The 17793-nt window shown below is 43.4% G+C and overlaps 1 protein-coding gene across 1 annotated transcript in view; it reads right to left on the minus strand.

Annotated features, from left to right (window-relative positions):
• Nucleotides 1-17793, minus strand: part of Dock4 (dedicator of cytokinesis 4) — a 392500-nt gene that overhangs the window by 185476 nt on the left and 189231 nt on the right. The window contains 3 exon segments of the mRNA XM_087911826.1: nucleotides 2578-2729; nucleotides 10250-10334; nucleotides 15468-15616. Coding sequence (XP_087767952.1) covers nucleotides 2578-2729; nucleotides 10250-10334; nucleotides 15468-15616 — 386 coding nt within the window.

Here is a 17793-nt window from a genome sequence, read left to right on the forward strand (position 1 = left end):
TCTGGCCACTTAACCACAATGAAAGGGTGTACAAGACACAGGTGATACCTATCTCCCAGACAGAGAAATTCATAGCCATTTCAAAAGATCAGCGTGAATCCAGACTTTTCAAAAGCCTGAGCCTTACCAAGATCAATTGCATTCAGTACGTCCTCTCTCTTAAATGACAGAATTGAACTGAATAAAGTATAATTGTAGACAAAAGAAAGCATCCACGGAAACGAAACCTTTCAAGGAAATTGAGTTTAACTGCACGATAGTAGAAAAAATATCTAACTTCAGAAAAGTATGTGGAAAAAAGGAATCAGCAGAAAGTAAACTTCATCAATGCAATTACTAGAATTAAGCACACCCTGCTGTTAAATTCTCAGCTAATAGCCCATGCCAGCGGCTGGTCTGTATGAGCAGCCTTCAGTAGTTAGGGACCAACTGGTGGGACTCGGGCCTTGTTAAATACATTCTCTGATGAGACCAAAATAAAAGAATGAATTAGTCCCAAGACAAAATCCCAATGTTAGTTAATGAAGGTTTAGAATACAGCAGTAAACAAAGCAATGAAATCAGTTTCAAGTCAACCACTAAACTATGTCAAGTTCACTGGTCAGGATTATTTACATACTATGCAGATGAAGCAGCATGTATGAAGGGAAGGGAAGCAGTAATGTACAGTTGCATGGCCTATGAAAATTACCACACTATGACTCTTGGTATTCGATGTGGTGCAAGAGCTGCTTCTTAAGTGCAGTTAAAGGAGACCCTGTGGCATGTACTGCCTGCCATTCCCTCTCTGTAAACAATTACAAGTCCTATGCCTACTCCTGAGGCTCACATAGTTCCCATCCACACCCTCTGTTCTTCCCTTCTCAGGGCTAATCTCCCATCTGCAAACTCAAGTCTGGTTCCTGATGCCCATCTCCAAGGGGCCTGGAGACATCAGTGATTTCTCTTCTTCCTCTGTGTGTCCTCTTCGTCATTCCCGGATCCTTCCTGCCCAGGATTCACGAGCTCAAGTTTCTACCATTCAAGGTCTTAAAAGAATGAGCCCTGCACAGTCCCCTCACTACTCAATGGCAAGTAGAAATCAGCTGGGGAGGAACAGGGCACATTATGAATATTACAGATATGGGTATGGAAAAGAGATGGAAAACACTGAATCCTGTACAGCCTTCCTTGTTAAAGTACCAGCTTCATTTGACTTGCGCAAGGACTGTAGGCTGCATCATCCTCAAACAAGGGAATATTTGTAGTATATTCCTCATAGGGTGGTCAAGAGCTAAGTCAGGAAATATTTTTAAATGAACTTAGAACAGTGTTGGGCATATAAAAAGCATCATATATGTGTTTGCCACATGAATATCACAAAATAAGATAATGAGTTCTTTGAGAACTTGTTTGTGAGTGGGAAGGTATAGGACACGGATTCATGTCCTCCACCTGCTTCAGGTTGATCCGGAAAGGGTATTGTCACCATCATTGCTTCCACACTTCATAAATTCTAGCCTTACTTCACAGAAACACCACCTTCCACACTATAGGGACAGCTGACTCGCAAGAAATAAAAGTCACATTTACCAGTACATAAAAACTAATTTATAAGTTACTCATTATGTTTATGCTTACAAATGCATTAAAAATAAACTTCACTTGTATTTCCTAGGAAAGGAGGGAAATACTCCTATATTACTTTGTGTTTATGAATCAATATGTGTGTCTCAAAATTGCTAAAGATTCTTGGTATTTATTTTAATAAGTACTTTAAAAGCATTGTACAAATGGATCTTTATGCGTGATGCAAGTAATTCCATCTTAATTCATAATTTAAATGTGAATTTTTAATTGAAAGCAAAGTGCTTCATGCTTCAATTCAAAATAAATATAGTTCCCATAAAAGCTCAGGAAGTGTTCAAACCTTTGGTCAGACACACAAACATAATATCTACTCCAGGTCTTTTCGTAAACATTAAAAAGGGATTATCAGTCAGCTATAGGGACTCGCTTAGCATGCACAAGGCCTGGGATTTGATTCCTCTCACCACAGAAAAACCAGACATATAATGAAAAGCTTGCTATGGAAAGAATAACAGGGAAGGGGCAGAGCCCTGAGAATGAGAAACGAGCACAGACTTGGTCCTGTGTCAGGGCTGTGATACTTCAGCGGGCACGTCTGTAAGCATGCAGGTTCTTCCTTGACATCATCGACCAGACACAGGAAGACCAATGGTACTATTTACTGACAAACTGAAAGATGAAATGTGCTGACTTCGATAAACATTATACTACAGAGAAATTTTCTCTTCTTGGCATTATCAACACAAAGTAAGTAAAACAAAGATAGACTTAGTACCGAGATGGCCATCTTTCATTTAAGCCCACTTAAGATTCTATAGGCGTCTTGATCTCCTGGGAATTCTCAAACCTATCCAATCGTATTGGCAATATCTAGAGGGTAGGTACATCAGAAACTCAGAGTTCAATAGATGCACTGCAGCTGGCATACGAAAACTGTATCCGAAAGCATGTCAACTGTAAACATCCATCAAGGTTACAACAAGAAGTCCGGTGTCCATGTGCTGTTACCTGATCGGGCGATTCTCTTTACTGTCAAAGAGCGAGAAAATGACCTCCAGCTCCTCTCCCAGGTTGGAGCACATGAGGCTCTTCATCTGGACAAAGAGGTGGTGGCTGCTGGCCTGCACGGGGGTGTCTTTCTTCCGGTGTCGATGCTCCATCTGAATGATACACACAGGAGAAACACGGTGAGCGTGGACTGGAGACAATCAGGGCACAAACCTGCTGGTGCGATGGGGACTGAGTTGGTCAAATTTCTTCCCATGCTAGATTCAGTATCTAACCTAAATTTCAAATTTCCTTCTATCACCTGTGCTAAGATGATCAAGGGCTCCTGCTTTAAGATTTCCTTTCAATGTTAATGTTAAGATGGTATCAACTCATGGCAGCAATCTGGGAAGGAAGAAGTTCAAAGGCTTTCTGTTGCCCCTCATCAGCTTGCCTGATAAGAACTAACCAGTTGTCCTAGAGAACAGACAAGGGAGCTCGGCTGGCAGGGCAGTTTGCAATCCCAGCTGCCTGGGAGGCGGAGGCACCGCGATTTCAAGTTTAAGACCAACCTGACTACAAAGTGAGTTCAAACCAGACTGGGCAACTTGATGAGATGCCCCCTCCCTCTCTCCCTCCCTCCCCATCCCTCTCTCTCTCTCTCTCTCTCTCTCTCTCTCTCTCTCTCTCTGTGTGTGTGTGTGTGTGTGTAGGTATGTATGTCTACATGCTAGGGATGTTGCCCAATCATAAAGCACTTGCTTAGCATAGCATATATATACGGGCTTTAGGTTTAATACCCAAGAAAAAAATAAAACATTAAATACCCCCTTAATAGACAAACAAACAAAACCCTTCAAGTTATAGACCATTTGCTAAATGGAAGCTGAAGAATATTTCTATGACTTCTCATTTCTCATACTTTAACATTATTTTAAAATTATATTAAACTGCAAAAGTTTTGGTAGTTTCTGAATGAGGCAGGGGGCAAATCTTACTGTATAACTAAAGCGACAAAATGATGCTAACTTAATACGGGGCTACGGAGAGAGTTATAGAGAGATGGTCAAGGAGCCCACGAGGAAGCGAAAGTTAGGAAGGCACACCAGTGTGTTCCCTTCTTCTCTTCTTGTCATCACCGTGGTCATATGCTGTCAAACTTGTGATACAGGACCAGCACCAAAAATGCAAAGATTGAAGAAGGAAAGAAATTACCCATAAGGCTAGAGGTGAAGGATCATGGGCACAAGCAATCAGTCAATAATACCTGTTAGGTATCTACCATATGCCAACACTGGGATTGCAACAGTGAGAGAACTCAGAGACAGTTCATGCTTCGTGGAGATGGTAGCCACTAGGAGGACCAGACAGACACCAGCAAAACTGGTGTGTATGCACACACAGACACACCCACCAACCCAGACACACCAGACACACACACACATGCACACACACACACACACACACACACACACACATTGATGCTCACACATACAGACAGACACAGAGAGAGACACACACACACACATACAAGTAGATGTTTACACGTAAAGACAGACAGACAGACACAATGGAGACAAGACATACACATAGATGCTTATGCGTACAGACAAACAGGCACACGCATGCACATGTACACACACACACACACACACACACACTCCCTAGAAGGGTGACGAATGGGAAACACTGTCTTGTCAAAAGAGCCCAAAAAGGGAGTTTGATTTGAGCTTGGGAGGTCCAGAGACTTCATGAAAAACTGTCCCAAGGAAAGTACTAGGGAAGGAGCAAGAATTCTCTATTAGGACAGGACTCCCAGTTGGATTGTAGTGACGGTTCAGGTTGTTTCCTCTTCTAGTCCCTTTGGAGGCTGAGATGTAAATACCTCCAGAAAAACAAAGAACAGCGGACAGTAAGAATACTATGGTAATGTAAAAATTTGCACGTGCTTCTAATTCTCTGTTGCCAGTCTACTCTGCCCTTGGAGCTCTACTCAAGAAACACTGATGCAGGAGAAGAGGGCCTGGAAAGGACCTGGAAATCCTGGGCATTAGCAGAATGGGAGGCGGTGAAACAAGGAGTATATACGGTCACTTCAGCATCACAGACTGCCAGCTATTACCCCATCTGAGACTCATGGTACAGAAAGGTCTGATTTTAGCATCAGGCATTTGGACTTGAGGGACATGAACTCTAGGGCCATGGACAGTTGTTCGTGGTGAAGGCACACAAACACATTTCCATATCAGCTCCTTTTAAAGCTGGTGAACAGAGTTCAGCAATTACCAAATGGTTGGCCACCTTTTAGGGCAAATGTCGTTTCTGCAATTTACAGTGGTAGGTGCAGTTGCATGACATCGTCAGGAAGTTTATATACCTTTCTATTCTGAGCTGTCTAAAAGCAAAAGACCACAAACAAGAGCCCACTAAACAGGACTTCAGTCATCTCAGACTCATCAGGCACGTTGGACATCTCTCTGTAGAAGTGAAACCACACACACACACACACACACACACACACACACACACACACACACACAGACTGGAAAGTGGAACTTGTTAGCCATGATGATTAGAAAAAATTCTTGAAGAAAAATGAAGTACAGAGTAGGAGAAGCAAAATCGTCCCGTTTTCTGTAAAGCTTGCTCTTTTTTGTGCTTTCAAAATTTTTTTCATTGTGGCAAAGGACACATCACACACTCATAAAACTAAGTCTCTTTAATTCCAAAGGAAGTCATTCCCCCTTAGAATTGATAACTCACTTGCTGAGGTACTTAAAAACCCCTACATATATAGTCCAGCATGTAACACAGCACAAGCTGCTCCAAAGAAATGAAAGGCTACCAAAGGCCAGAGGAGGAGCCACAGACACAAATGCCCCTCTGTAAAGAGCTGACCAACAAGAGGTACCTGCTCTTGACTTCGCCAGTACAAAACTCCCAGCATCCATCATGGTATTGAATATGAACCAACAGAAACAAATCAGCTCCCTTACCCATGCAAATAATGTAATATATCTAGAGCAGGGGTTCTCAACCTTGACTGTGCTTTAAAGTCAACAAGAGAGCTTTTAAAAAATACTTATGCCCAGGTCCTGTCCCAGAACAATTAAATGAGGATTTCTAGGGGGTGGGGCTTTCTCAAGAGCTGTCCTTGTAAAGGCTCCCCAGGCGGTTCTAATGGATGATGAGGGTTGAGAAGCATTGATGGGGATCATATGCGGAGAGATGCAGATCACAGTGGGCTGAATAACGAATTGCCGCATCCGACGAGTAACTAATTACTGTCTTGGAACCCCCCTTGCATGCTAGGCATAATATTCTGGGCTACATGCCTGTGACACACACCCTTTTGTCTAGAACTCTTTAGCATGTAGCCGCCCCTCGCCCACCATTTTCCAGGTATGGGAATGGATTTGGATTTTATATTTTATTTTATTGGTTTTTTTAAAGATAGGGTTTCTCTGTGTAGCTTGGAGCCTGTCCTGGAACTCGTTCTTGTAGAAGAGACTGGCTTCAAACTCGCAGAGACCAGCCTGCCTCCGCCTCCTGAGTGCTGGCATTAAAGGCGTGTGTGACCACTGCTTGCTTATCTCTTGAAAATTCACCACTTTTAAGGACTGCTAAAAATATCTCGGTGAAAAGAGCATCTCAGTCATAAGTTAAAAGGTGTGCTAATACACCAGGATGTTACCTGATGGTAACAACATAGATGCTTAACCCTTCGTGACCCAGTGGACAGCTGCAGCTGCACCTGACAGTTTACTGTGTGCACTTACACCTTGTATTTCAACTATACTGTTTATTAGCAGAAGAAACAGATTCACTCCAAAGATTTTATAACTCTAATTGGTAATCCTCATGTGTTTCATTAATTCCTGGATGAATGGCCTGTACCTAGATCTCTCAACCTTGGGGAAGGGAGTTGTGGTGGGCTTTGGAGTGTAAAGCACACTGAAATGGACTTTCTCTGCTGCCACCCCTTGTTGTGACAACCAAATTCTGTCTTCAGCCAATGTCAAATTAGCCTTGGTGGGGAGAGTAAAATATCCTGGAGAACCACTGTTTTCAATTTGGCAACCACTGCTCTAGGCCACTAAGAACTGCAAACAAAAAAACAGATCCTACAAACATAGAAGGTTCCTAAAAAGACACTCTGCAGGCCCAAATAAGCCAAGATTTCGGCTAATTAGCTTTTCTTTACAGTGGAACTCAGATGTGGCCTTTGGCAGTCCAGCCTTTGCAGGTAGACTCATGCTAGCAAGTTAAGGTTTAGACTTTCGGAGCTCAGGCAGGCATCACTGGGGGGGAATGAGTTGTAAACAGGGCTGGCAAAAAACTAGAATAAAACCTTTCTCTCCAAGTTACAGTACCAGTTTGGAACTTCTGTTTTAAGTGTGATACTAAACAAACAAAGAAAGAGAGACGGAAGGTGGGACGGAGGGAGGAAGGGAGGGAGGAAGGGAGGAAGAGAGGGAGAGAGGGAGGGAGAGAGGGAGGAAGGGAGGGAGGGAGAGAGGGAGGGAGAGAGGGAAGAAAGGAGGGAGGGAGAGAGGGAGGACAGAAGGAAGGAAAAGTCTTTTTTTTTTCTGGGAATATTTACCTTCACCCCACAGTCCTTAATCCAAAATGATAATATACTGTCAGCCTCCATGGTACTTGATCTAAAATGATAATACACCGCCAAACAAAGCAAGAACTTAGGGATGGAGCCTCCCAACCCTATCCCCAGTGAAATCAAAGGCAATCAGATGCTGACAGGTTACACAAGGAGAAAAGAGCAGAGTGCAGGATGCCTGATAGAGACAGAACACAAGAGGAAACTTGAGGAGAAGAAAAATAGCTGCCTCCCAAACAGAACGTGTCCTTCTGACATTCATCAACACTGCTCTTTTTCTGGGGCTAGAATTCTTGTTTAAAAACAGGAACATGGAATTGCTACTGAGGAAGCATTACGTGTGTGTGTGTGTATGTGTGTGTGTGTGCGTGTGTGTGCGCGCGCGCGTGCAAAACTACTATGTTTAATGGTCATTGTCTGTAAAAAGATGACTTTGGACCCAAATCTGTACTATAAAATACCTAATCACCCCTTATTGTCTTTCCCAGGAATGGCAGACATTGCTAATCTATCAGGATTTACATGAGATCCTAGACTCTCAGCACCATTGCCACCACCACCAACAAAGTTGTTGTTAATGTTAAGAGAGGGGAAATCAATTCAACACTCTATACACAATGTTAAAGGGAAGGACAGAGGCAGTGTCATAAATAGAAAACCAAACTAGGGCAAAGAAAATATATTGGTGGCAGGCACTATGAGTTGGCCATCAAATATTACGTATCTGTAGCTAAATCTCTAGGTGCAACTCTTCTCTGCCAGGAACAGATAAGGGCAAGTGTTATGTGGAACTTCCATGGAGACTTAAGGTAGCTCAGTCAACGAACCCCTGGCCCTGCAACTCCAGAGAAAACAGACAGAAAGGCTACAATGCCTGCAGCTCTATCGTACTTCGAGATGCCCTTGCAGTTCAGCATCAAGTACCACATGGCAAAAATACAAGAGTCTGTATCTCTATGGACATAGCCAATTTAGAATTTTCTGCATGTAGATCACTGGAAAATTACATTTCTATCAGGTCTAGGCTGCTATTAGCCATTTCATTAAATGCAGACAAATCTAATGCCCAGATTTAGCGAGTATGATATCAATTACGTTTGCCATGCTGTCTCTCTAATGAAGATGAACTGAGGATGCAAAGGAGTGGAACCTGCCTGCATGCTTAGGTGGTCTCCAAATATGCTGCCTCGAAGGACAACCATAATCAACATGAAAGAAGTACTTCGTCACTTAGCACGCAAGGAAACACACGGAGATGAAGTAAGCCCGTGAGTGCTGAGCTCACAGAGGTTGGACATGCAGCTATTTGGAGCTACCGTCCGGGATGTCTTCATAACATAAAATGACTGACCTCAGACTTGCTGACGTCATGCTTATGAAGGAGAGCACTGCACTAGATGATGACGTTCACAGGCCCAGGAAGCCAAGGCAGTGCAGCCTCAAGATTTAACACGGAGAGGATTTTAAATGAGAAAGTGTAGCCTCAATAGGGAAAATTAACAGTAAAGAAGCGGTATTAGAAGATTTGACTGATGTAGAAAGGTTAGGATGACATGACCAACAAACAAAGGTCATAAGTTATATTTGTTTATGAACTAAAAGTCGTGAGTTAACCTTGGGTGTTCTCATTGAGTTCTATCCACCACCTCCTCCTCCCTCCAATCACCTTCCAAAGCTTTTTAAAGAAAAAGGTCTCAGGCAGTCTAGGTTGGCCCTAATTTTGGGTAGCCACAGATAATCTTGACCTTTTGATCCTTCTGTATCCAACTTCCAAGTGCTAGTATTGCAGTCATGACATCACACCCAGTTTATGCCGTGCTAGGGATAGGAGCCGGAGTTTTTGAACATATCAGCCATGTACTCTGCTGGCTGCTATTCTAAGCAACCCTTGAATCACCTTTAAGTATTTCCTTAAGACATACCAGACAGTCTGTTTAAACGCAGATGCAAGAAAGGCCCACAATACACAATACTGAATGCCCAAAGCTCAGCACAGAGTAAAGGGACCCTCTTCAAAAAGCAGAGAGCATTCCACTTCCCAGCATGAAATATAGGTATCCTGAACAGAAAGATGGCCACTGAAGAAAGTGAAGGCACTGCTGTTAACTGACTGACTCCTTACTGGTTACACGTGCCAACCGACATAACCCGACGGCTTTCCCTACAACTTTTCAGATATTCAAGCACACTCATCAGTTGGGAATTCCCCATTGTGCTCATGAAAGTATCTTAGATGGAAAACTACATCCAAAGCAGCAAAACCTTTCAAATTGAGTCTCTTCTTTCTGGAGGGCCTTCCCTCCAGGAACATCACAGCATGGGATAGTCATCATTAAGATCACAGTAAAGTTAGGCAAAAGGCAACATCTTTTAAGAGCTCTTTCTAACCTGGACCTTCTTGTCTAACTTGGGGTTGGAGAAAGCTTACTGATTATCAAGACATTCCACACAGGCATTTAGAAGCACAGGTTAAATTCAGAGACATTCTGGATGACGTTGAAACAGCTAAACTGGAAGGTAGACTACCAGGCAACTGGGAGAAGAAAAGGATACCCTAGGTGATCCTGGGATGGGCGATGTGGTAAAATACTGTAGGGTTATCAATGGTCTCCAACATCAGAAAGGGGTGGGGCCCAAGGATGAATGGAGGAACAGCAGTCAAAGGCTAATTATAGAGATCCTGTTTGAAGTCCATACACATAATGGTAATGTGGAGAGAGGGGACAGGAATGTCCTTGGTGAGCATTTTATTATCCAGAGCACAGCAGGCAAAGCAGTGTGACTTGTAAGTCTTTCACTGGACAAAGCAAAAAGGAAAAAGGAAATTGTAAAAGTTCTGGATTTACTTTCTAGACCATTACTTTCTGTTGAGGGCTATGTGGAGAACTTCACAGTGTTCTGAGCCAGGAAAAGAGCCTTGGTACTGTTGGGGCATGGTCACCTCAGCTTGCAAGTCTCCTGACTCTCTTCAAATTAAACCTGGAACACCCAGTTCTTAAAACATCTAGTCTGAAGAATGTCATGGAAACCACAAAATTAGCAGTGAGGCAGCAAGCAAACGTTCTGTCCACCTACCAGTCGGTATAGCTCGGTGATGCTGATGTCCTCGGGGTCTACCATTGCGTACTCCTTCCTAGGCACCAGGTCGAGTCCCAGTTGTCTAGAAAACAAATTGCAAACATTTGGGAGAAAAGTCACCTGTATGGAATGTACTAAGAATGTCTCCACTACAGTATCTGGAGATGTAATCAAGTCTGATCAACTCTCCCCCTCCTCCCATTTGTGTCTAGCATGACTTGTTTCTGCAGTTGGAATGAACATTGTACAAGGTTGGGCAAACTGGAAAACAGAATATGACAGAGTCCGATCATGGTGGGATGCATTAATGCTCTGGATGAAACTATCCTGCCATTTGATAGCACGCAGTGGAGACTCAATGACCCGCAAGCCGGGAACAGAGAAGCGCTTCCGGACTAGAGTACACTAGAACTAGAGTTAGCCATAATTAGGTTTTAGAGGAAGGAAGCGGCGAGAGAGAAGTCTGTCCTTTAGGGTTCCCTGTAGGCTACTGGAGTTAATACGTCCCATGTCATGCCCCGGAAACATACGCACGTTTCTCAGTCATGGCAAGTTCTGGGGTAAGATGGCAAAGGCATGGAATAGAGAGGCAGCACAGCTTAGGCCTGCCGATAGTGGGGAAATGGTTTTGTGTCAGGTGTTACTGTAGCCAATATGGGGTTAAGGTTGAGGTTCTAGCAACTCCATGGGTTATTGATATGATTCTCAGTTTAGGATGTCTTACCATGTACAGTAGAACATGAGTGTAACCCTTTTTCCGGACAGTGTCCCTCCAGTGATATTGTTAGTATGTTCTTCTCCCTGTCTACCACTAGGTACCACTGATGTCAATGCCACGTAAGTCCATTGACCCCCAAATGAACCTTAGTAGTAGTCACTCCTCCCTGTCTCCCATACTCCCTGTGTTTTCATACTCAGTTTTTGTTCTTAGTTTGTTGAGGATAAATGACTCTGTGACCCTCTCTCAGCATCACTCTTTGATGTGGGATGTCTTTCTGCATGCTGCAAATGAATATGTAATCCTTTTATTGCCCGGTGAATAAAGCTGCTTTGGTCTATGCAAGGCAGAATATAACGAGGCGGGAAAGCCAAACGAATAAAGGGAGAAAGAAGGCAGAGTTGAGCGATGCCAGCAGCTGCTGAAGGATAAGCCATGGGCCACATGGTGGTACACAGATTAATAAAAATGAGTTAATTTGTATGTAAGAGCTAGTTAATAATAAGCCTGAGCCATTGGACAATTATAATTAATATTACGCCTCTGGGTGATTATTTCATAAGTGAGCACAGGACTGGGCAGGACACAGAAAAGCCTCCAGCTACACCTCTCCAAGACAGAAGCCTTCCGGCACTGCACTTCTCATTACAGAACTACAGCTCTCTTAGCTTCTGTATTAAAAATAACAGAGAATCCTGAAATTTTCTGCTTCAACATCTCATTAAAGTTGCATTATTAAAATTAATTCAGTGCCTACATTAAGCCAAGCACTGCCCGGCCACCCTGAAAGAAAACACTAGCTGTTAAAATGGGAAGGCTGTCAGTTGACACTGAACTTCTTCCTTGTTTTCTTAAATGATGCTCAGAAAGAAACTGCACGTCTATTCTTTCAGTTGAATTTTCAGATCACAATAAGTACAGCTGTTTATTCTCAAACTAGTCGCACTCTCCTATGCTACTCCACTCCAGGGACTCTACAGAGTCAGCTCCTGTTCTCTGTCCCCTCCCAGCAGTCACTGAACTAGGCTGTGAGGGACCATTTGACACCAGGTTTACCTTGCTGGCGAAAGATTTGAATTACAGGACACAGAACATACAATCACATAAGAATCTTAGAATCTGCCTTAGTCAGAGATTCTTCTACGAGGGGGGTGCCTTAGCTCCTTTCTCTCCCGGGAGAGGTGAGAGTAGAGGGTATTCGTGTGACTGTCTTCTCTTGATGACATATATCTGGCTGGTCCTCATGTGGGCACCTGACATCTTTAGAAAAAATCCACAGCTGGCTGGCAGTCAGAGAGGTTGACGTACAATGTTCAGCCCAAATGAGCCCAATACCTTATCTCCTGGTTGCCAAAGATCCTTCTTTGTGAGTCTGAACCAGGGAATTCAGGACCATCCACAGAACATCAGAGAGAAAAGATCTATGAAGGGCCTCACATCTCTAGCACTACAGAGCTGAGTCAAGCTGAGCCCCAGGCGGGATCTTCTGGCCCTTCCTGAACTGCTACTGACAGAAGTAGCTTTCAGTGTCTCTTTTCTGAACGGCCAGAGCTATCAGCTGCTGCCAGCTTCGTGAAGTCAGAACTGTGAGAAAACATCTCACCTGTGGCGATTCTTTTTTTTTTTTTTTGTCAGTTAGAAGGTACTATCTAAGAATAAATAAAGCCACTCTTCGAGGTTTCTTAGCTCACAGAATAGAATCAGAGCAATACTTTGCAATGAACATGGAAAAATTAGGCAAGGCCTAGGGAAAACAGATGGATCAAGACCATATAGGATACAGAAAGTCAGGCCTGGGCAGGAAGGGACAATTTTTATATCAACCCAGCAACTAAAATACTCTGGGACACCAGGAAGAAGGACGAATGCCTTTGCCCTTCTGTGTACTCTCTTCAGACTTCAGAGGCTACAGAAATCTGTACCCCCCACTTTAATTCTGCCTGGGGATTTCAGGAGAGAACTACCTTTTACTGATTCGGTTAGGGAACAAGAAGGACCTCTCCTACTTCATCTACGCTCCCCCGATCCAGAGGACTCCTCTCCGCTGCTCTTCTGCAGTCCAGGATGCAACGTGACACTGAGCACATTCTTAACTCATGTTTGGTAAGAGATTTATGTGCTGACAGATCATTTCCCAGGACAATATGACCTAGTTTAATAGGCAAAGAAATTATCTTAATTTGCTTTCCACTTAGCACTCTTTAATAAGGGAATGAATTTATCCTTAAAGGACTATGGCAAATGTATAACCCTAATGTTGAATATTCATAAATAAAACATCAATAAAATTTAAAGAACATATAATAAAAGAATGAGATTCATTTAATTCATTAGGGATGATTTAAATTATACTTTTCATTTTCAAGCATTATTTTTAACTAACTTATCATAAATTATCAATAGAACCGTCCAAATCACAATCTAAAACTCATATAAGTCAAAAACCTAGCCTTAATATAATCCTAATTCAAATTTTTTCTCCACTTCCATGTTCTTCAGTTTCCCTTAATCAAACTGAAAAAGGGCTGGTTGGTTGGTTTCTTTGCCTCTTCCACATTTCCTCGTGATTTTTCATGATCGAACTCCATCCAACATCCTTATTAACAAACTAGTCTTCATTTAAATGAAGACTGGCATAGTGACCAATAACCAAGTAAAATATCAAAGGATTTTAAAAGGAAGAGTAAGGACTAAGTGGGCCCGGTGGCACATACCTTTCCTAGCACTTGGGAGGCAGAGGGAGAACAATCTCTGTTTGAGGCCAGCCTGGTCTACAGATTGAGTTCCAGAACAACTTGGGCTTGATAAAGAAACCTTCTCTCAAAAAAAAGGAGAAGGAGGAAGGAGGAAGAGAAAGAGGAGAGAGAGGAGAAGGAAAAGAGGCAGCAGAAGCAGTAGCAGCAGCAGCAGCAGCAGCAGCAAAAGATCAACCAAACAAAAGAGAGCAAGGACCCCATGAGGCCGGGCACAAGGGAGAAACTCAGCACCATGGCTGCAACTCAGCCCAGCAGGAGGCAGAGCAGGTTCTCTGTCCAGTCCATGCTCTGGAACTGCAAAGGCCTTTGTCCTCCAGTTCCGTTCTCCCACACGACAGAGAAGGTTTCAGAAGTTTGTTTCCAGTTTTAAAAAGTGATCTGAGCAGGTGTGATGGTCCAGGGAGCAAATGTACTTGCCACCAATCCTGAGCCCTGAGTTCAGTCTCCAGGACCTGTGTGGTAGAAGCAGAGAGCCAACTCCTGCAAGCTCTGCTCTGCTCACCATGTGCGCACACATATACACAAATAAGCAAACAAATAAAGAGGGAAAAAGTAAATATCTATCTATCTATCTATCTATCTATCTATCTATCTATCGTCCCTAGTCCCTCTTCCTGCCTCCTTGCTTTTATTTCCCATAGGAATGAATCCTCTAGGCACATTTAAATTGAATATTTTATTGTCTGTAGAAAGCTGAGTGGCATATTATATTCAATAAGATATGACAAGCGCGGTGGGTAAGAGGGAGGGTTAAAATCTGGTAGTGGGTCTGTGCGTTCCCTTAACAGTTGGGCCAAAATCAAGTGTGGTTTCTGAGAAAGCTGCTTCCTATATTTAGGGGAAGCAACTTTCTACTTCCAGGTAGGCTCTTCCAGATTCAGAAAGAGGTAAATTACTCATGGCTTCCTTCTTGGTGGTTTCTCTTTATATGTTCCATGTGCATTCCCATTCTCCACATCCTCTCAACACCCCGGAATGAGATCACTAAATGCCAAAGAGCAAAGAGGATCTTGCTAATATTTGAGAAGGTAAGGGTGTGGCCTGGCAGGGTATTAAGAAATGACATCATTGCCTTAGTCTTTGGCTTTGTGCACACCAGGTGCACAGACAAAGTTGGCATGTTCTATTTTGTCACTCCTATGATAATATTCATACTGAGTAGAGTATCAGCTTGGATCAGAGCTTCTAGTAATTAGATTTACTACTTAAGTGCTTAGCTGTTACCTTAAATAAGTCCCTCACATTTTTATTTAAAAGTAAATCTCAGTCAATGACAGCCTTTACCTGAGCTCTCCTCAGCAGTTCTTCAAAGTGGCTATCTGCCTGCACAGGGCTGAGCACAGCTGTGCACTCATCATAAGGCATTTAGCAGAGGTTGGGAAGATCTATGTTTCCCTCTGCACCACAATACCCATCCACGCCATGATACAGAAGAGGTACATAATAAAAGAAAACTCATCTACCAACGCTAAACACTAATGGGTGAAAAGACACATTTTAGTCAGAAACTGCATCTCCATAAATATTACATTTCTTGTGACCACCTGTTCACCGTCATACTATCAGACATCAGAAAGCAAAATATCTAAGCGCTCACATGAGACCCATAGAGATTGGCTTCTGACTCCATCATTGAGGGTGCACACGAAGCCTGAAACAGGGAGCATGGGGAAACCTGTGTGTGATTGCCCCCAGTGGCATCTAACTCCCTTCCAGGACCCTGCCAACCGTCAGTACTCACTCATTCCCCCAGTCCAGTCGGGCAGTGATGTGGCGCTTCACGTCCTTCATCCTGTCATGGGTAAGATGGCCGACGAGCACCTGCCGCCGCAGGTCTAGGATTTCGTTCATGATGTGCCAGAGGCGGTGGAAGAGATCTCCTTCGTTTCTCTAGGGAATATGTAAACATGGAGACTTGGCAGTCAGTCCTCTTGCTGGAATGGAAGGAAACCAAAGTGGGTGGGGGACCATGGGCTTGCCATGGTGTAGACAGCTTCTCTACCAGTAAATCTTTCCCACTTCCTGTGCTTGGAGTGACATGCACCTCTATGTATTTTCATGCAAGTCTCACAATGCTGCTCTCCTGTCCAAGCCAAATGTGACTTCTCAACTCCCTAACACAGAGACTGTGTTCCTTCCCTAGGCTTGGCTTAGCCACTGCCTGAGAGCATAGCCTAGTTTTCCTCTCCTGGAGTTCCTTCCTTAGCTCTACACAATCTTTATTATGCTTTAAGGTGTGGCCCCTGTCAAGCAGTTTTCTCTGAGGACTTAAGTTTTTGTCTGAGCCTTGGCTGCATGCGCCTAAAACCAACGACAAGGAAAACATTGTCACACACTTATTTCTTGAAGGTTGGCGCTAATTCTTCATCAATCAAGTCATGAATTTGGACACACAAGGAGGTTTCAGATTCAAACATTGATCAGCGTTCACTGTCATGATCTGGTCAGAACTCAGACTCATAGGAAATGGGGTTTCCTTATTTACATCAAATGATCACACAGCCTCAACATAATCCCCGTCAAAGTCACCAATCACCACGGTTTGGTGGAAGAAAGATGAGTGAGATCTTGATGATGGCCCAGTCATCACAAATACTGGACAGTACTGTTTCCCAGGAAGATAGGGGTTTCATGGGTCTATGATCACAGACGTGACAGTCACACAGTGAAGAACTGTCTTAAGAGACGGAGGATTGTCACCTGGCTTCCACCTGCATCGTCCTAGAGTTAAACACTCTAGCAATTCATTAACAATCTCTCTGAATTTTCTCATCTGTAAAGAGCACCACAGCATCCATGACGGGGAGTTACCGTGAAGACACAGGAGCTCGCAAACAAGTGTGAAGGAAAATATGCACCCCAGAGTGAGCAACATCTTCCTAGTGCTATTATGGTTCAGCATGGCTCACAATAAGCCCTCGACAAAAGCTGTGTCTTTACCAACACTGAAAAATAGACATCTTACCACAGAGACACTGGGTATCTACCCCACGTCTTTCTTAGTCATAAGATATGCTTCTGCTTTCTACAAAAATCATTCATAGTCGACGCCAGCGGTTCTCAACCTTCATAATGTTGTGACCCTTTTAAATATACTTCTTCATGCTGTGGTGAACTCCCCAACCATAAAATTATTTCATTGCTACCTCATAACTGTAAGGTTGCTACTGTTATGAATCATAAGGTAAATACTTGATATGTAGGATATCCGATATGCAACCCCAAGGCTGTCATGACCCACAGGTTGAGAACCACGGGCGTACATAAACATTGATATGAATTTATAGGCTATTATCCACCAGAAGTTTCTGCTGCTACTACTTGATGTTCTGAGGCACCATCGGGTGCTGTGCAGGTCTGACAGAGATGCTAATAGGACAGGAAGCTTTCTCCAGGAACCAGGTCCGGATCCTCCAAGCCATAAATAACCTCCTTCTCCTCTCAACTCCTAACTCACTCTATCGAGTCTGTTTTCCATTACTCTGTGCTATTACTGCCTGCTCCTTTCTCATGTTCTACACTCTCTTACAAGCCATTACAAGGGCTCGGCAACACAATATTCTTGTAATTAACTGCTCAGTGTCTGTCCCCATCCACGGCAGCTGTGCCTGAGCTCCCAGGGGTGGAGAGGAAGGAGCGAATAGTGATTTATAGGCTTTATTTCTTGCACACCTCCAGAAGCAGTTCCTGTTTAGGTCATGCCATTGAAGAACCAGAAGACCAAGGGACATTTGAAGATATCTGTAGTATGAAGGGAAAAAAAAAATCCACCGAATGAAAATAAATTGCATACGAGAGCTATAAAAAGTCAGGACTCATGTGGCAAAGGAGAGATGGCACCCTCACCATCACAGCAGCAAAGGCACGTGACTGTTCATGTTCAGGAGTGTGAACTTGATCTTATACATCATATCTTCTGACAAGGGGATGCTGACGCAAGAAGGAAGCAAAATCTTTTCAGAAAAATGAAAACTAGCTGGCTGGCCAGCTCCCTCTCAGGGGAGAAACTCTAAAAATGGAAGGGATAATCCCACCACGTAATGGGGCTACCCATCAATTGTGCCCTG

The sequence above is a fragment of the Myodes glareolus genome, chromosome 11, assembly GCF_982192425.1.
Source record: "Myodes glareolus chromosome 11, mMyoGla1.1, whole genome shotgun sequence".
NCBI lineage: Eukaryota > Metazoa > Chordata > Mammalia > Rodentia > Cricetidae > Myodes > Myodes glareolus.